This window comes from Aspergillus costaricaensis, assembly GCF_003184835.1.
Source record: "Aspergillus costaricaensis CBS 115574 unplaced genomic scaffold BO79scaffold_36, whole genome shotgun sequence".
Lineage (NCBI taxonomy): Eukaryota > Fungi > Ascomycota > Eurotiomycetes > Eurotiales > Aspergillaceae > Aspergillus > Aspergillus costaricensis.
In genome coordinates this window covers 264,343-281,663 of record NW_020291836.1, presented here as the reverse complement: position 1 = coordinate 281,663, position 17,321 = coordinate 264,343, and the positions used below count along the sequence as shown (strand labels likewise).

The 17,321-nt window shown below is 49.5% G+C and overlaps 8 protein-coding genes across 8 annotated transcripts; 2 read left to right on the top strand and 6 right to left on the bottom strand.

Moving 5' to 3' along the window:
• Positions 1–117: 117 nt before the first annotated feature.
• On the top strand, positions 118–1,638 carry BO79DRAFT_157219 (pyridoxal phosphate-dependent decarboxylase family protein; the record flags this gene model as incomplete). Its single annotated transcript, XM_025678856.1, has 1 exon — positions 118–1,638. The coding sequence occupies one exon, from the start codon at positions 118–120 to the stop codon at positions 1,636–1,638; it is 1,521 nt and encodes a 506-aa protein (XP_025535756.1).
• Positions 1,639–3,104: 1,466 nt separating this feature from the next.
• BO79DRAFT_50685 (uncharacterized protein) lies at positions 3,105–4,251 on the bottom strand. The gene has a single exon (XM_025689345.1). It carries the CDS (start codon positions 3,849–3,851, stop codon positions 3,234–3,236), a length of 618 nt encoding a protein of 205 aa, XP_025535755.1. The 5' UTR covers positions 3,852–4,251; the 3' UTR covers positions 3,105–3,233.
• A 60-nt stretch (positions 4,252–4,311) lies between these two features.
• On the bottom strand, positions 4,312–5,326 carry BO79DRAFT_274351 (uncharacterized protein; the record flags this gene model as incomplete). The annotated part of the gene is made up of 6 exons (XM_025687591.1): positions 5,037–5,326; positions 4,924–4,976; positions 4,808–4,867; positions 4,662–4,739; positions 4,529–4,606; positions 4,312–4,472 (listed from the first exon to the last, which is right to left on the bottom strand). Exons 1-6 carry the CDS (start codon positions 5,282–5,284, stop codon positions 4,312–4,314), a joined length of 678 nt encoding a protein of 225 aa, XP_025535754.1. The 5' UTR covers positions 5,285–5,326.
• A 781-nt stretch (positions 5,327–6,107) lies between these two features.
• BO79DRAFT_202058 (aminopeptidase) lies at positions 6,108–8,036 on the bottom strand. The gene is made up of 3 exons (XM_025681627.1): positions 7,640–8,036; positions 6,433–7,574; positions 6,108–6,365 (listed from the first exon to the last, which is right to left on the bottom strand). The coding sequence occupies exons 1-3, from the start codon at positions 7,896–7,898 to the stop codon at positions 6,240–6,242; spliced, it is 1,527 nt and encodes a 508-aa protein (XP_025535753.1). The 5' UTR covers positions 7,899–8,036; the 3' UTR covers positions 6,108–6,239.
• A 1,135-nt stretch (positions 8,037–9,171) lies between these two features.
• BO79DRAFT_274346 (putative malic acid transport protein) lies at positions 9,172–10,666 on the top strand. Its single transcript, XM_025687590.1, has 2 exons — positions 9,172–10,187; positions 10,240–10,666. Exons 1-2 carry the CDS (start codon positions 9,192–9,194, stop codon positions 10,453–10,455), a joined length of 1,212 nt encoding a protein of 403 aa, XP_025535752.1. The 5' UTR covers positions 9,172–9,191; the 3' UTR covers positions 10,456–10,666.
• BO79DRAFT_258893 (uncharacterized protein) lies at positions 10,628–10,945 on the bottom strand (the record flags this gene model as incomplete). Its single annotated transcript, XM_025686331.1, has 1 exon — positions 10,628–10,945. The coding sequence occupies one exon, from the start codon at positions 10,943–10,945 to the stop codon at positions 10,628–10,630; it is 318 nt and encodes a 105-aa protein (XP_025535751.1).
• A 1,291-nt stretch (positions 10,946–12,236) lies between these two features.
• On the bottom strand, positions 12,237–13,289 carry BO79DRAFT_180329 (uncharacterized protein). The gene is made up of 2 exons (XM_025680080.1): positions 12,845–13,289; positions 12,237–12,785 (listed from the first exon to the last, which is right to left on the bottom strand). The coding sequence occupies exons 1-2, from the start codon at positions 13,068–13,070 to the stop codon at positions 12,451–12,453; spliced, it is 561 nt and encodes a 186-aa protein (XP_025535750.1). The 5' UTR covers positions 13,071–13,289; the 3' UTR covers positions 12,237–12,450.
• Positions 13,290–14,010: 721 nt separating this feature from the next.
• On the bottom strand, positions 14,011–15,951 carry BO79DRAFT_211139 (sugar transporter). Its single transcript, XM_025682964.1, has 6 exons — positions 15,886–15,951; positions 15,703–15,830; positions 15,447–15,633; positions 14,867–15,393; positions 14,516–14,806; positions 14,011–14,450 (listed from the first exon to the last, which is right to left on the bottom strand). The coding sequence occupies exons 1-6, from the start codon at positions 15,908–15,910 to the stop codon at positions 14,067–14,069; spliced, it is 1,542 nt and encodes a 513-aa protein (XP_025535749.1). The 5' UTR covers positions 15,911–15,951; the 3' UTR covers positions 14,011–14,066.
• Positions 15,952–17,321: the final 1,370 nt, after the last annotated feature.

Below are 17,321 nucleotides of genomic sequence, written 5' to 3'. Positions count from 1 at the left end.
TAAAGCCACATAACTGCCACCGTGTTCCGAGCATGTTGACAGCCACCTAGACACAATCCACGCTTCTTTGTTCTCGTCGCCTCCCGTGAAAGTGACCACTCTTCCAAATTTGTCAATATGTATTTCAATGCACCACAAGACCAGTCCGATGAAGGATGGGCCAAAGTCATGTTAATAGCGAGGTCTCTATTGAATCAACTCCTCGCCACCGACCTTCCACTTCCATCAGACCCCATTCTTCCAATCCTCGATACCAGTGAGCTACCAAGCCTGCAGGATAAGATTATGCCGGATGATCATCCTCGGGATCCGGTCTCTATTCTTCAACAAGCCATGACGCTCTTTGAATACCATATACACCACACCCACCCGCATTCCTTTGCATATATACCAGCCTGCCCCACCCCCATTGCTCGTCTGGGAGCTCTCCTCACTTCGATTTGTAATGTAAATGTTGCCAACTGGGATTCGAGTTCTGGTCCGAGTGAGGTTGAAAAGGCCATGATTCAATGGCTAGGCTCCCAACTAGGACTGCCTGATACAGTCGGAGGGTGCTTTGTCTCGGGTGCGTCTATGGCAAACATGACAGCCATAGTTGCAGCCCGCGATGAGAAACTCCAACCCTTGCAGCGAGCAAACGCCACCATCTACATGTCCGACCAGACACACCTCTCTGTGATGAAAGCCCTACATATTGCCGGCTTCATGGACTACCAGGTCCACAAAATACCAACCGATGATAACTGCCGCATGGATATGGATATCCTACGGCATGCCATCAAAACAGATCGCTTATTCGGACGTGTTCCGTTTCTCCTCGTCGCCAATTGCGGCAGCACCAACACCGGCAGCATCGATCCTCTCCATGAACTCGCCGATATCGCGCGTGATGAAGGCCTATGGCTTCATGTAGACGGTGCATATGGTGCATCCATCGCACTATCCGACAAGCATCGCCACCTGGTTGATGGCATCGGTCGTGCGGATAGCGTCTCCTGGGATGGTCACAAGTGGCTCTTCCAGACATATAGTTGCGGGATTGTGCTCACGCGGCACGTTAGCTCTCTCGCTCGCAGCTTCTCCTTCGATGCCGAATATATCACCAATCCATTGGAACTGCAGGCCACGACTAGCTTTTACAAACTCAGTCCAGAGCTAAGTCGCCCCGCACGCGCAATGTCTCTGTGGCTCACTCTCAAGGTTCTAGGTCGTCGTCGTGTGGGTGAGATGATCGATCAGGGTTTTCTTCTTGCCCGTACAGCGGATGGCTGTATCCGGCAGTGCAATAACTGGATTATTCCGGTGCAAACAGTTGCCAGCATTGTGGTTTTCCGATATGCACCTCCTGGGTTCAGTGAAAAGGAGCTAGACTCATTGAACAATGCTATTTCACAACGGCTCGTGACGGAAAATATAGCTGCTATATTAACCACTCAGATTCGCGGACGGACTACACTTCGAATGTGTGCTACGAATCCTGCTGTACAGCCGGAGACGATCAGTGAGGTAATATGCCGGGTGGACAAAGTTGCCCAAGCTGAGGCGTCTAAGGTCAAGAAAACATATCCAAAGATGTCTAATGGACTGTGTTCTCCTTTGCCGAGCTGCTGTGTTGTTGAAGCTACTGACCATGCTTGAGCTACAGCCCATCCGACATTTCATGGTATATGTTACGCGCGTTTTGGCCGATGCCTTCTGTGGTTTGATTCCCATGTATCTTATAGCAGGTTTTTTTTTTTCTTTTTCTTTTTTTAAAGACACAATTTAGTGTTAAAGATGGTCTCATGATACCATCAATTCTACAATTTCCGACCAATTCAGTTAGTAAGAAGTAGTCCAAAGCTGTAAGAATATATCCACATATTTATAATGAACCGGAATATCCCACAGATGCCACTGCCGCACAGTCTTTATCTTCCTTCCGCAGCAGTGAAATACCTTGACCGAATGATATGGTGTAGCTTCCTGTATATGTGCTTTAACATTAGGTAACCAGTGTGTCTAATCACCACGTAGACATTAACAATTATTAGATGAGGATGATTCCTTTTCCTACAGATTATCTCAAACATCCCATACTAGCCAATAAGGGAGCAACTATTGAAGTAACTCCGAACCCGACTATTAGTTTTCGCGGAAACATCAACCCCCGCCAATGATAGTAGTTGTTGTATTTTTGAAAATTAGATGCGATCCCGTGGTCAATCCGGGGAATTGTGCTTACCTCCCGGTGAGGAAGAAGTTAGAGACCTCGGTTCAATTAGAAAAAGGTATTGCAGCCTAACGTGTTCTGAAGATAATTTTACGCGACCTGAAATTGACGTTTTTATACTAGAAGTTGATTATTCCCTTCAAGCCGATTGTAAGATCGGATATGATGTAAAGATCCCTTCGAGAGAATATTCCCACACCACGCTGAGCAGTAAGCCCATCGGGATCTGGTCGGGCGGACCCATCAGGGATCCAGGGCTCAGGGCACATTTCTTAGTGCCTCTACGGGTCAAGGGAAGCTTGTCCCAAAGCTTGGTTCGGTGGTGTGGGACGGGTAGGGCTTCTGGTTGGTTGGTAATGCTGTGCCTAATCTTAGCACTATTGACATTGAACACAAACGTGGCACATACTCAGGGTGCACAATGAACCAGATGAGGCCACGAATAGAACCTCCAAAGCACTTTTTGAAGGATAAATAGTGCGAAGAGGGTGTTTGAACACTTATGCACTTGGTTGAACTCACACCGTATCGCGATCAAAAGCAAAATCGCCACACTACAACCCACCCGAACCCAGTCTTATCACAAATGATCGGATCCCCTCGGAATTGAATGGTCCCCGAGCTGACTCGCCCTGGAGCTTAGCGTCATTATCGACAAGATCTCGCATCTTGATTTGAGATCGAGATCCCTATGGCGCATCATAGCTCCATTACTAGTGTGCGCTTGACATCATATGCATGGATTGCGCCACTAGTTTAGGATTAGGGGTGTCTCAGAACAGAAGTCTGATGGCTGAGGGCTGAGAGGACAGGGAATGTGTGGCGAATAAATGGCGCATGCTCGTAGCGTTGAATAGAGGGGTCAATTTGCTTCTGCTGTTGGGGCTGAGGTGTTAAAGCTGGACGTTTCCTACCTTTCCGTTTCTCTTTCTTTTTGTCTCCATTTCTGTGATCGTTACGCTCAATTGATACCTAAAAAAGTCCTTCTGATCATATCATCCTATCAACACACTTTCCTTGCTCAATAGACACCATGGACTCCTACGGTCAAGACAACTTTGGTGGTGGCCGTCGCGGTGGTGGTGACAGCTTCGGAGGCAATGACTCCGGGTTTGGAGGCAACAACTCTGGCTTCGGCGGTAATGACTCCCAGTTCGGCGGAGGTAACTCTGGATTCGGAGGAAATGACTCCGGCTTTGGCGGTGGTGGCCGCGGAGGTGACTCCGGCTTTGGAGGCGACGACTCTGGCTTTGGTGGTGGAAACAGTCGCGACAACAACAACTTTGGAGGTAACGACTCTCAATTTGGTGGAGGTGGCTCTGGGTTCGGAGGAAATGACTCGGGCTTTGGCGGGGGTCGCGGTGGAGGTGACTCTGGCTTCGGAGGCAACGACTCCAGACACGGTGGGAACGATTCTGGATTTGGGGGTAACGACTCTGGATTCGGGGGTAACAGCTCTGGCAACTCTGGCTTCGGCGGCAATGACTCTGGATTTGGCGGAGGAAGAGACAACCAGAACAACTTCGGAGGGTCTGGTGGTGGAAATGACTCCTTCGGTGGCTCCTCCGGCGGCTCCTCTGGTGGGCTTGGGGGCTTGGTGAACAAGGCAGAAGGTTTGTTTCCCTATTAATCGCGACATAATCGACTGGGATTGACGACGTTGGCTGACAATAACCTATCTTGTAGGCTTCCTCGGCAGCCACGGTGGAAACAACAACCAGGGCGGCTCTAACAACGGAGGACAAGGTGGTAACTCTGGAGGCAACTTTGTTGACTCGATGGTTGACCAGAAGGTTGACCAGTATGTCCCTGGTGGAATGGATAGTGCTGTTAATCAGGGAATTAACCAGGAGGTTAACAAATTTTTCTAAGAACCCCCCTCACGAGTTATGGAATGCCATTGTTCCTGAGCATGATAACGCTCTCTGTCACTAGCTACTATGATGTTTTAATGAATATGTTGTATCAGTGTCATGGACGATTCTAAGAAGGTGAAGGGCGGTGCATGTTCCGTAGTTATGTACAATCAATTTTGTTAAGGGAAGGCTCTTAGGAGCTTCGCTATCCCCAGAATATACTATACAAGACTGATACCAACCTCACAGGTTGTAGGTGTGAGAGTTGATGTTGATGGTCGACACAGTCCAAGTCTTGCCGTTATCCGAGGTCGACAGTCCGGAGGAGCTGGCCTCGTTGATGGACAGGGTGTCGCCGAAGGAGTTGTCCTCAGCGTTAAGGATGATGGTGGTGTCAAGGTACTCTATTTCGCTCTGTTAATTTTGTTCTTCTTTTCCGGAAGATGGGTTGGGAACTTACTGTGAGCTCCCGCGGTGCTCTGGCACGCATCGTCCTGGCACTCAACTGCAGTGCCCCAGCCCTGGGCTTGTCCCGAGCCTGACATTTGTCAGTATACAAGTGGAGCTTCAATGCAAAAGAGTGGAAAACGTACTGGTTGAAAGAGTCGAGACGACCTCGCCGTTGATTGAGACGGTCTGGTCGTACTTGCCCGTGCTGTCGTTGTACTTGTCTTTACGTAGACGGAGGTTAGTGTCTATCTTCGACGGCAGGAGCGTGCATAGCTGATAGTATACTTACAGTGCATGGTCACCTTGTCGCCAGCAGAAGCCGGGACTTCCTTGCCACCCAATTGCGTGCCTATCACGAAGTTAGCTTGACCAGTACTGTTATGATAAAGCTGTATCATAACTCACCCTCAAGAGTACTAGCCCAGGTACACCACTGTCCAGAGCTGGCGCCACAGTTTCTGTAACAACCATCAGCAATCGTTCCGATAAGTCATGCTTTTGCTCGGCCAATTACTTACGAGTTAGGGTCGGAGAAAGAAACAGCGAGAGCCTGGATCAGATCACCACCGCTTGTACCCATACCGGGCCAGAGAGCAAGACGGTCCTTCTGAGGGCTAGGAGCCTCGGGCAGAACCAGCGTGGTGTTGGCCTCTCTAATCCACGACTGGGTAGGGCCCAGAGAGAAATAAGGACCAAATCCGACCGTGCTCTGGCCGTGAGCGGCACCGATGGCGGCCAGGAAGGCAAGAGCTTCAATTCCACGCATTCTGATGAGACGGGTAATCCGTGAGAGCGTATGACAATGGACTTTGACAGACCAGATAGGAGCCGTTTAACTCATTTTCCAGACTGGATCTACGCTGGCTTTATAGGGAGCGGATTGGACGGCAAGGAAACATGGCCGTGTTGTTTCAACAAAGGGGATGACTCCACTCCACGTTCAGAAGTGCCAAATAAGAATGGTTAATTGTTCCGGGATCGCATGATGGTCTCGATCACTACTCTACAGACACTTTCGCGACAATTTCGGAGGAACTTCCGTTTCACGCCCTGTTCGGAGTCACCCCGTAGAGTAGTTTGCAGACCCTGAGGGTTCTAGCGTGGCCCTAGTGTCAATCCTCGACGCTCGGAGGCCCACCAACGTTTCATGGCGGTCCCGAAATTGTCGATCTCTTCCCGGAGGGGGAGAGGGCAATATATCATGGTATATCATGGTATAGGGCAGTGAGCTGTTATTGCACGAATCGTAGGTAAATTAAGAATCGGCATTCACTATGTCTCTGAATCATTCCTCCTTTTAGCTTAGATTGAAGGTGTCTACGTGACGTTTGGGAAATAGATTGAGCGGCGATGCAGCGCTTACATTCTGTCTATCATCTCATTGCTAGACACTCTGGTCCCTCGTAACATCATTGCAAATGCTACAGATAAGATCAGATTAACAGAGATCGGTATGAGGGTGCCAAAGGAGAAGGATGGAGGAAAGCTGGAACAATTCAAGGCAAGTCCCGAACCGTTTCCCCACAAGTACATGCTCCCCTGAACAGACAATCTTCTAACGAACGTTTACATGATACAACAGTTTTTCCCGGGTGATGGTCTACATGAAAAGTGACAGTCTATTCGTTCATCTCATAAGTTTCAATCTGACTTAGCCTCAGGACAAGAAGGGTCCCCGCTACAGATATTACCCCACTATCAAGCTTAGGGGTACATGAATCTTACAACTGCAGGTAGTGGCCATGGTACTTCGGTTCCTCATAGGCAAGCGGACTGATAGGTTCATCGGACCGCTCCGGGAACCCGTCGAAGGATTTGGCGTAAGTCGCAATAGAGTGGGCAACGAGCTATTTTGAATCACACTAATCAGCAAAAGAATGATCCGCATAAGGGTAAATACTGTAGTGATCCTACCTTGGTGTTCCATTCCCACGCGGTCAGGTTCACATTGGCCACCGTGTCGCAGAGCTGGTGGTAGCACGGGTCATACCATTCGCCAGCAACGCCGCCAAACATCTCCGCTTCTTCGGCCGTCTTGATTCCCTCAGCTCCCGTGGCAATCCCACCACCGGGAATACCATGCCGGATGAAGGCATCATAGTCGCTGCGTCCATCGAAGGGAATGTACGTGTAATTGAACCCATGAGCATCGTAAAACTCAGTGTAGAGATCACGAAGCTCCTCGGATCCCTCGGGGTTCACAGCGTTAGTGGCATTGTACACCTGGTACGCAAAGTTGGGCGACCCGAGCATGTCGTAGTCCATGAACAAGCGGATCTTGCGGTTCTCTTCCGGGGTGAGAACGGACACATAGTAGTCAGATCCGAGAAGGCCCTCCTCCTCGGCGGCCCACCAAGCAAATCGCACACAGTTGTTGACACGGAATTGGGTGAGCAATGTGGCAAGTTCCAAAAGAGTCAGAGTACCAGAGCCATCATCATTGATACCCGGGCCCTCGGCCACACTGTCACTGTGGCCACCCAGCATTACACAGTTGTCAGGGTCACCATCCGTGGTCTGCGCGATGATGTTGGTGGTGTGGATGGTCTCGACGATCGCATCCATGTAGGCGATAGCGTCGACCTTCTCGCCTTTCTTCAGCTTCTCCAGGACCGGGGCAGCATCCGCGTCGGAGATACCAAAGGTAGCAACATGATCGGGTGTTGGGTTTCCTAGAGTTCCGCTCAGGTCACCCCGCTCGTTGTTGTAGATGACAGCAGCGACGGCTCCCGCTTTACCAGCCAATTGAGACTTTGTCCCAAACGGACAGCTTCCCCGACTGATAAATGCAACGGCGCCTTCCAAGTTGGAAGGGTAGTCCGAGGCCTCACACCCGAGGTTAGATACAGCAACCAGGGGGCCATATACCGGCTCCTTATTCTTCGTTGGGGGGGTGAGACCCATTGGTGTAGCCGACTTGGGAACATCGTGACCAAGGACAAGGCGAGACTCGAAGACATTACCGCTCACGGCAGGGAAGGACTGATTGACGACCGTATAATAATCACCGAGGTCGGTAAGGGCGGAGTATATGTAGTCGAGCGTGCCAAGATGACCTAAGTAAGCGGACTTGTCAACCAATTGTCTCTATTGTAGGAATATTAGGAGAGGTGTTTAGGACCTTTGCTGCCAATGACGCGAGTGGGATGGTTATACTCGTCTTCTCCCAGCTCCGCGATCTTGTATAGCTGCCGGGCTCTGTCCAACAGGTTCTCCGCCTTGACCTGCTCCTGAAGCAGCGGAGAGCTAATTAGTGGTTTGTCACCTGCGTTTGTCGTCGGCCGCTGTGAATTGGACTCTTGGACTAAGGGTAACTGTAGAGCACCGACCTGGCCCAGAAGCACTGGGACCAGATGTAGCGCCGCGGAGTCGATACGCATGGAGGGCGAAAAGAGACACTATTTGAATGATAATATATATAAGGAATGATACAAGACAGAGAACTCGTAAGATAAGAAAATAGAGCCCGTCGAATGGAAGCTCGGGAGGAGGCGAGACAGGGAGGAGATCAAACAACAACAGCTTGTGGAGGAGGAATAAATACGGGGAGCTGGGAAGAAGGGGAGCTTCCTGCCAGGAACCGGTCAGATGATAAGCGATAAGATAGACCCGTGACACCCACCTGACCTGCCTCATCGGGAAAGGTGTCATCATGATCGGCCCGATTGGGATTAGTGCAGCCTCACTTTCCATCTTCTCGGCAACACTTGGAGTCACCACCATTCCGACACAAATGCCATCATGCTTCTTCATGATGAACTGATTTTCTTTCTTCGTACCACTGGCAATCGGTTGGCAAATCTCGTGATGAGTCAATCGGAGTCGTTCCGTGGAATCCAACGGCAAGCACAGGGCGCCATTCCTTTCCCAACCCGAGCGGGTCCTTTGATCAGCGTCACTGGGGAGCTTTGGTTCCCCATGGCACTCATCAAGACCCTGAATGTCTGTTCTGACAATGTAGCTCAACGGATACAATCTTACGGTTCGCTATCGCCCTCGGTCTTGGTAAACAATGAGCTTCTAGATCGGATTAGAGGCCAGACCCGTCCGCATGCCCCAGTCGATACTTCAGGTGACAATTTAGCCTGGTGATTCTCATTCCGAAACCGTCAAGCCATTGCTAGAGACGATGTCCGCGCAAGAATCTGATATATGTTTCGCAAGTGATAGTTTCTGTGATACACAACTAGGCGGGCCCTTCCCAGTGCAACAAGCACTCCCATAGCTAGAGGGAAAACAGAATCGCTGTGCAACGTCTGACTAGAGCCACGGCTATCAGTCGCCTGTATCCGGATATTAGTATTCGGTACAGTTATCGGGAAGTTGAACGGCGCCAGTTCCATGGAATCTCCCAACGGACAATTACAACCTATTTTCTTGCGCCGAGTTACGTCACTACGGCCTCATTTAGAATCTGACAAAGGTTGGTCAAAGTAGTAGCAGCCCCGTTCTAGAGCTTATCCCCTTGCCTTTTCTTTCGGACAGGCTTTTTGCTGTCAATTGGAACTAAATCTCGCGATCACCCGCATGTAACTACTGCTACACGGTCAAACGGATCATGATGTCATTCAGGTCAGCATAGGCTGAGATTTGAATTTGTTCTTTCTTCAAAGCAATCTTACCAAAACTCTCTTCTTGCTTTACAGGGCATTGGCTCTGGATTGCTCTGCGAAATGCCAAATCATGAAGCCCATGACACTCCAGTACCAACATCGCCAGTCTGCATCGCAATATGGAACTTTTCCTCCCAATGGTTTCTGATACCACAAGGTACTGGTGTAATAGCCATTATTCTTCATCAACTGGACTATCAATTCCATGGTCTGCGTATCATCTCTGTGATAGTTTGGGTGTATACAATTGTGCTCCTGGCACTATGCGTATCCGTCTACCTTGCGCGAATCTTCATGTATCCAAGGCACGTCGCACGAGCACTCCGGGCAAGCATGGTGGAGGTATCATGTCTCACTAGTGTCTCTATAACGTTCACAACTATCATTCAAATGATCGCCTTGGCCGTTGCCCAGCAATGGGGTGCAGGATGGCCAATGGCCTCATACGTCCTGTGGTGGATCAACACGGCTATGGCTCTAACTGCTGTTATGGGAATACCGTACATCTTCGTGAAGCTACAAGCTCCCGGAATCAAGGCTGTCGTACCTTCCGTTCTACTTCCATTGATATGTGCGCTAACCTCCGCCGCTGGCGGAGGTGTCGTATGTGAGTATAGTGGAATTGGCGCTCGGCTGCAAGTCCCGACCATCATTGTAGCATACCTTGAAGTCGGTGTCGGTATTCCGTTGGCAATGTCCTTTGCGGATGTCTTCATTGCTCGTCTCTTCGAGCGCGAATTCATGCCCATGGAACAGGTCTATCAAGATATGATTCTCTGTGGCCCGTTTGGACAGGGCAGTTTTGCCCTGCTGATTCTCGGGCAGGTTGTACGATCTGGGGCATTTGCAGAATACAATCGGGGGTCATTCTTGACCGGTGAAGCAGCGATCCCAATTGGCTATGCCAGCCAATTGGCTGGTCTGCTGTCTTGGGGCTACGGAACCTTCTGGTGGGGCTACGCCATCATAAGCATTCTGCATACGGCTATCAAACAACCAGGGGGTTGGCGGAGGATACAATATTCACTTTCAGCTTGGTCTCTGGTATTTCCGTGGGTGAGTGTACATTTACCTTTGAGATTCATCATTATCTTACAACATGTTGCAGGGTGTCTACACCAATGCCGCCGTCCAGCTTGGCAAAGTCATGGACTCGCCTGCATTCAAGGTGTGGTCGACCGCTTTGACCCTCATGCTCCTCATCTTATGGATTGTAAATCATATATTTACCATTAAGGGTTTAATTACGGGGCAAATCTTGTCACTTCAGCACGGATGGCGGGCCGGCCACTATCAAGCCGGAGAAGTCGATAAGCAGGTCTAACGCTAGCCAGCTACTACGGCTACACGTGTGGAAACTCTCGACGGTATGATACGATGTTATATAAGTTATTCAGCATGAAGGGGATTTCATGTTCATTGTAAGCATTATCATTAACCGAGATACCTCAAGATAGATCACCAATCTGCCCATACAGCCTCAATTTACGCTGAATTCATTCAAACTTATCATTTGCAGCCTCAAATGCATCAGCCTCATCCTGACCCGAGACGCCTCTACTCATTCTCGCACCATCCGTGAAGGCCCACTGGTCAGTGACTGGCTGACCGTACTCATCGACGGTGGTCTCGAAGAATTCCTCCGGGCCCCAGTTGGAGGTTGGATCGGCTGCCAGAGATGCCGCAGTGGCTGACTCCGATGAGTATTGCTGCCTCTGATTGGCTCTTTGATCCTGGGTGGTGTTGCGAAGACGACGGCTCTGGTCTTCGTTCTGGGGGTATCGGAATGCGGTATCTGTTTTGGTGTGCGGCATTTTGATGGTTGTTGCTGTAGATGTTAGATATGCATAGATTGAGGAAGTGTTGAGACTCACCTTCACTTCGACACTTCGAAAATTCTATGTATATTGCGACAAATAACTCAGGTCATCATTTCATGATTGTATATTTCATCACAATCACAGCGACCAACCTCCCCATCTAAATACTGTCCCCTTACCACTAACTGCCCGTAAATGACGTTCAAGTTCCCAAGAAGGCCAACAACCTCATGACGCATCTCTCATCGCCACCATCACCATTCCCTCAAAGCCAATATCATGAAACCTTCTCCTGCCCCTGGTTATCCAGAACTGTGTCTTCGAGATATGGATAAAGTGGGTCACAAACTGCCCGCGGTATGGCTGTCTCGACTTGAGTAAGCTCAAGCTTCGCTACAATAGCATTATCCCGCAGATTTTGGGTTCGAAATAAAGTCGACTTCTCATCATAACCACTATACTGCGTAAAGAAGGTGATATCACTGTGGATTATAGAACATTCTATGTGATGTTGGAGAATGTCATAGATCAATCATGATTAGTTATCTCAGCGATGAGGTATGCACATTTTTGCCTGAGGCTAAAGTAATTTCTGCCACCGCCTTTTTATACAGATTCCCAGCTCCTTTTTCTGGGACTGTACGTTTCCAAAATCCGCAAAATCTGAGGGTTTTCGCTCGAGGTTCGTTAGGTTCTGCCAAACAAAGCGGTGTATGCGGCGGTATAGAATTTCTGCCGCTCACGGCCGGCTCCTGGCCAAATACTGCCACCGCTTTTTTTATACAGATTCCCAGCTCCTTTTTCTGGAACTGTACGTTTCCAAAATCCGCAAAATCCGAGGTTTTTCGCTCGAGGTTCGCTAGGTTCTGCCGCTTATGGCGGTCAGGGAAGCGGAGTGCTCACCGCCCGAGGTAGTACTGATTCTGCCTTCGATTACGGGCGTACTGGCGCCGCTCCTCGTCGAGTTTTGGGGATTGTCTTGAGTATGTGGGTGCTTATATTCTTTGTGTTCTAGATGAAGTCGACTGGTCTGTGACGAAGTTAAAGGTCTAGATATTGTTTGTAAAGGCGAGATCAATTTTGGTGTGATATGACTTGCACTAAGACCATTATGCCAGTCCTACCCGGCTGTGTTACTTCTACTGCATGATTGACTATGAGAAATATCTGTTTCTGTTTAATGCTTTTTGAGGTGAGGGTCGCGAATTTATCTTGGTTGACTGTTGAGAAAGTACACTGGTATCTTCTTACGCTGAACCGAAGACGTTGCCACAAAAGTCTGAGGGTTCATTAACCATATTGTATATTCGAGAAGGACGAGGTACCAGTCCGGAAGCTAAGATATACAAGATATTAAATCATACAATCTCATTAGAAAGACATGGAAAATCCTGGGATGCATAAATCAACAGAAAAGCCAAAAGAAGTCATAGCAGGCCGTTGAATCATACCATCATATCATATCATATTACCAGGCAGACACATGCTCAAGTACCATCTCACTTGCTGCCAAATCCTGGGATCGCGCTCCCCCAACTTTTGGCTCCGCTAGCAACAGAGGACCCAGCCGACTGTATTCCAGTGGCCAGTCCCTGGCCAGCCTTCTTGGAGTTATCGACAATGGGATCGGTTGCTCCTCCAAGAGGGCCTCCATAAGAGCCATTTTCATCTTTTCCTCCACGCTCGGCGCGATTGAACCCCTCCTTTGAAACCATGTTACCAACTGGAGCCAGCAGACCGTTTTCGCCCAACTGGTTTCCAACGAGATTATTTACGTCGTCTTGGATCTGATCGACTTGCTTAACGCCGGTGACCTTGGTCTTGGAGAGGTTGTCTGATCGCAATAGTTAGCATACGCATGAAGGGCAGATAATAGCAATGATTCTAGCGCACCCTTGGTCACGTAGGAAGCCTTGTTATCACCTTTGCCGAACCACTTAAGATATTGATCCTCCAGCCAAGGCATCCACTTCTCGTATTGCTCGTTGTAGGCTTCTTTCACCCACTCCGTGAATGACTGCTTATCGCGTTGATCGGCGGGAAGGTTGTCATACAGCTTGCGCTGTTCTTCTTCGGTGTGGTTGGGTGTCGTACCCATGGTTTGCTTGATGGAATCCATTTTGATAGCTTAGATGGTAATGTTCAACTCAGGATGAACGAGGTATGTTCCAGAGAACTAGTCACGGTTGATGGAGAATGGTTCCGAACATGGTGCTCTCCTCGATGCTCCGCTCAAAGTATATATGTGTGGTGACATGGTCTGGATGAGGGACGCCATGACGTATGTGGGTTTGCCAAGCGCAAATGCATCGCAGTGTCTACACACAGTAGATATCAGGTTCTGACATATAGATTGCAGACGTGGTTCCTCTATCGGTGGCTGTGATCAAGTGACAGATGGCGAGGGACGCGTCGAGGGGAGCTGGGATGACGTCATGGTAGATTTGCGTTTGCCATCCACTCAGTGTGCACAAGTACGTCACAGCTGAGATAAGTGGGGATGTGTCACCTGACTTATCCAGTTAATGCGAATTTCTAATTTTCCACCAATCGGTTATTATGAAGGCCCTATGAGACTCAATTTGATTAGATGAGGAAATAGTATGTGACACCCTGGTTTGACAGCTGCATCAAGATTTCGGGATCGTCAAAATTGATGATCAGGGGTCTGTCGCGGTCCGCCATCCACCTCGTACTGAAGGCGACTATCTGTCCATTATTGGTACGAGTAGTACTACTTAGTAGTAGTATGCTTATGTTCTCCAAAATAGACACCAGATCGACAAGCGCCTGTAGTACCCACATGATGAATGACTATAGACGTCAAAATGTAGCAAATGAAGATTAGCAGACAGTCCATAATGACATGGACGACTAGGTACTGTACTTACACAAGTACTATATTGGGAAGGACCGATTTACTCGATTGGTGTAAGAACACGTGGAATGGACCTGACTCCAGCAGCCTCACATCATCTACACTGGATCATAACTTTCAATCATTACTTCGCCCCAGCATACTTGATTCACCATGGATGACATTCCATTATGCTTCCATACGATCATTCACTGTTGTCATATAAAATCGCTAACTCATCTAAACAAATACAGTTCATCACGCCATCTCATCATGAGTCGACACAACCCCCTTCTCCTGGTCAACCATGTCCTTGTGCTTGTGTCGCTCAATTTCTTCGCCGAAGCGGTCATGGATCTGGTGTGTTTTCCAGGGCTTCATATCGGTCTCAAACATCAAGTCAATGTCTTCAAGCGATCGTCGAGCAGTCTCTGGGTAGAAAAAGAACACATGGAACGTCATCACAGTGCAGAAGACACCGAAGATGATATAGGTCTTCCACTGAATGTTGGTGAAAGCAGGCGCCACAAAGTACGCCAATGCAAAGTTGAAGATCCAGTTACCGGCAGCCGAGAGACCGACACCCTTTGCACGGTACTTGAGAGGGAAGACTTCGGAAGCGTAGATCCACGCTACGGGGGCCTGCATCAGGTCACGTTAGCTGAGGCTGCTTTTGGATCGTCTCGGGAGACTGGACGGCTACATACCCAGGTGAATCCATAAACAGCAACGAAGATGTATGAGCAAGCAATGACACCTTTGCCGGGCGGTCCTGTAATTGACCACTTCAGGTTCGAATTACCATCGACAGAGTCAACATGGTGACCACGTGAAGCCATAAGACCAGCAATAGCGAAATGGCAGGCCATGCACAGGACAGACCCAGTGAGAAGCAAAAGTCGTCGACCGATCCGATCAACAAATGGCAGGATGGAACCTGTTGTGACCAAGAAGATTACGTACTGAATGGCTGAAGAGTACAGAGTCGTGTTTCCAGACTATACAAAACTGTCAGTTCGGTTTCAAGAGCATCTGCCTGAAGTACAAGGCAGACTTACCATGCCAGCCATGTTGAAGATATACACGACATAATACATCGCAACATTGCCCCCGAGCAACTGCTGCCAGACCTGAGCACTGACACCGCAAACGGTACGTTTCCAAATCTTTGGTCCGAACAGGGAAAGGAATGAAACATCCTTAGCCTCCTGGGCGATGCGTGCTGCTTCCTGCACTTCTTCGTATTCCACTTGGACCACGGGATCGTTGCGGTCGCCCTTGGCATGCAGTAGAGCCAAAGTATCCAAAGCCTCCTCCCATCGCTCTTTACTTGCCAGCCAACGAGGCGATTCAGGGAAAAAGGGCAATGCGGCAAGCAGGATGAGGGCTGGGATACCCTGGACACCCCAAGAAACTCGGAAAGAAGCCGCTCCAGCCAGACCTTTGCCACATCCGTATGAGATCAGATACATGATGAGCATACCCCATTCAATGGCCCATTGCTGGATACCGACGATACGGCCACGGATACGAGCGGGTGCTAGTTCGGCGAGATAAACGCAAACTTGTGAGGATGTAATACCGACTAGAGAATCGTTTAGCATATCGTGATCCCAGAAAGATAGCTGAAAACCGTACCAGACAAACCACTGATCACTCTCCCGGCAACCAAGTGAGCGACGTTTTGAGCACTACACTGAATGGCAGCACCGATGACCCAGATGCAACACGCCAGCATGAGGGAGTAGCGACGACCAATTCGGTCTGATATGAAGCCGGCAGCGAGAGCACCGGCAAAGGAGCCAGCAGACATGGAAGCGGTGATCTAGAAAAGATTCGATTATCATCAGTCATTTGTGTCCATTTTAACGCTTTGAAGGGCTTGGTAACTTACACCACCCTGCAAGTCGGAATCAGGAGAGTTGAAGTATTCCAGATACTGATCCGTGCCAATCCAGGCACTCATGGAACTGACATCGAAGCCGAACAAGGCACCGCCGATGGTGCCGAAGCCAGCCAGCACTGCATATCTCAATTAGCTTGAGCAGGACGGTCACTGTTAGGAGTCCAGTCATACCGTAAATATTCGAAATGGTATACATGATGTCCAACGGTCTCACCGAGCTGTTGACGACGAGTGGACTGCAACCCGGCGAGAATGCGGAGAAGCAACCCGGGACCCGGGCCACATTTATAGAGGGCAATTAGGAAGTAGCTGCCGAAGCTGCATCGCGCCGGTACGGCTTCAACGGCATGGCGTCACAGACGGACTCGCGGTGCAGTTGGGTGGTGCGAGACACGCATGGCCGATAAATCCCGAAAAGAGGAAGGATCGCCGGGGCCTATAATGCGGAGGTCCGGGGATTCAGGATGGAGCACGAATCAGAGGATCCGGGGACGGATGGGGGTCTGCCTCCCGAGTGGAGGGCCTCACGGCCCCGGATCCAGTCGGTTGATTCTGCGACGGAGATTTTCCTTCTTTGTGCCTGCCGTCCGGCTGAATGCCATTTTAACCGAGTTCGGGTGAATTGACCTTGCCTGGGAACCCAAGGGCTCATTTCTGGAGACCCCATGCGGAGTAATTATTATCACCCATGACCTACCTCTCCAGGAGGCCTAGTCTACTACTAGTTCTCGTCATTGGCATCCTGTCTGTCTCGGTAAGGCTTCGCTTGAGAACGATGGCATGTGCATCCGACAGCCCGACACCTCGCCATCCATGGGTTCTCCAGACAGTGCCGAAAAGGAATGCTGAACGTATTCTCCACTCGGCGACTTTGACGCATAGTATATTAAACCATCAAACCGGAGCTCGGTTCTCCGGTCTTGTCCAATCAAAGAAGTGCAACGTGATGGTTGCTAGCAACACAAACACACGTGTATATGTCAGGGCCTCAACCTTGGACTTTCTCTATCGCTCATTCGCCCCTCATTGTTCTCACCCATTACCCTACATGATCTGGTTGGGCCACCCCCAACTGGGAAGCTCTGAAAGTTGTATAGCACACTCTGCAGGACACGAGTTTTAAACACTATCAAAGTGGCTGCCTGGGTGTGGCTGCACTAACCCATTAGCCCAGTCCATGGCTTCGGCTACTTCGCACTTATGATCTATGATCACCTGGGAGGCGCTCCATGGCCAATGGGGAATATCCTGGCACAGTCACTGTTTGTTCATAGCTCCTGACTGCATTTGATATCAAAATCTATGAGTCAGAGGAATAACCATGCAGTTTCCCGACACGAATTCAATCATGGGCACCATGCGACATAGGAAGAATAAAGCGGAAAGCACCACTGGGTGACAAGAAATGGTGGTAGAATTGAGCACATGGACAGTGTAAACGGCTCCTCTCGTGTAAGTATCTATCAGTGGAAACACATGTAATTTTGAGATCCCACGAAGACTTGCTAGGGGTCATCTACTGCTTCCTAAGCAGATCTTCGGACTACCTGAGAGAAGTAGCTGGAATTTTGGAAAAGACTACTGTATCATTAAGAGACTTCCGAAGC

Coding starts and splice junctions, on each gene's coding strand:
- BO79DRAFT_211139 (XM_025682964.1), bottom strand. CDS start 15,910: ATGTATACCATTTCGAATATTTACG. Junction 15,831..15,885: donor TACCATTTCGAATATTTACG/GTATGACTGGAC, acceptor TGAGATATGCAG/TGCTGGCTGGCTTCGGCACC. Junction 14,451..14,515: donor CTGTTTATGGATTCACCTGG/GTATGTAGCCGT, acceptor GACCTGATGCAG/GCCCCCGTAGCGTGGATCTA.
- BO79DRAFT_202058 (XM_025681627.1), bottom strand. CDS start 7,898: ATGCGTATCGACTCCGCGGCGCTACATCTGGTCCCAGTGCTTCTGGGC. Junction 7,575..7,639: donor TCGCGTCATTGGCAGCAAAG/GTCCTAAACACC, acceptor CCGCTTACTTAG/GTCATCTTGGCACGCTCGAC. Junction 6,366..6,432: donor CGTGGGAATGGAACACCAAG/GTAGGATCACTA, acceptor GATTCAAAATAG/CTCGTTGCCCACTCTATTGC.
- BO79DRAFT_274346 (XM_025687590.1), top strand. CDS start 9,192: ATGCCAAATCATGAAGCCCATGACACTCCAGTACCAACATCGCCAGTC. Junction 10,188..10,239: donor GGTCTCTGGTATTTCCGTGG/GTGAGTGTACAT, acceptor AACATGTTGCAG/GGTGTCTACACCAATGCCGC.
- BO79DRAFT_50685 (XM_025689345.1), bottom strand. CDS start 3,851: ATGTCGCGATTAATAGGGAAACAAACCTTCTGCCTTGTTCACCAAGCC.
- BO79DRAFT_180329 (XM_025680080.1), bottom strand. CDS start 13,070: ATGGATTCCATCAAGCAAACCATGGGTACGACACCCAACCACACCGAA. Junction 12,786..12,844: donor GGCTTCCTACGTGACCAAGG/GTGCGCTAGAAT, acceptor TATTGCGATCAG/ACAACCTCTCCAAGACCAAG.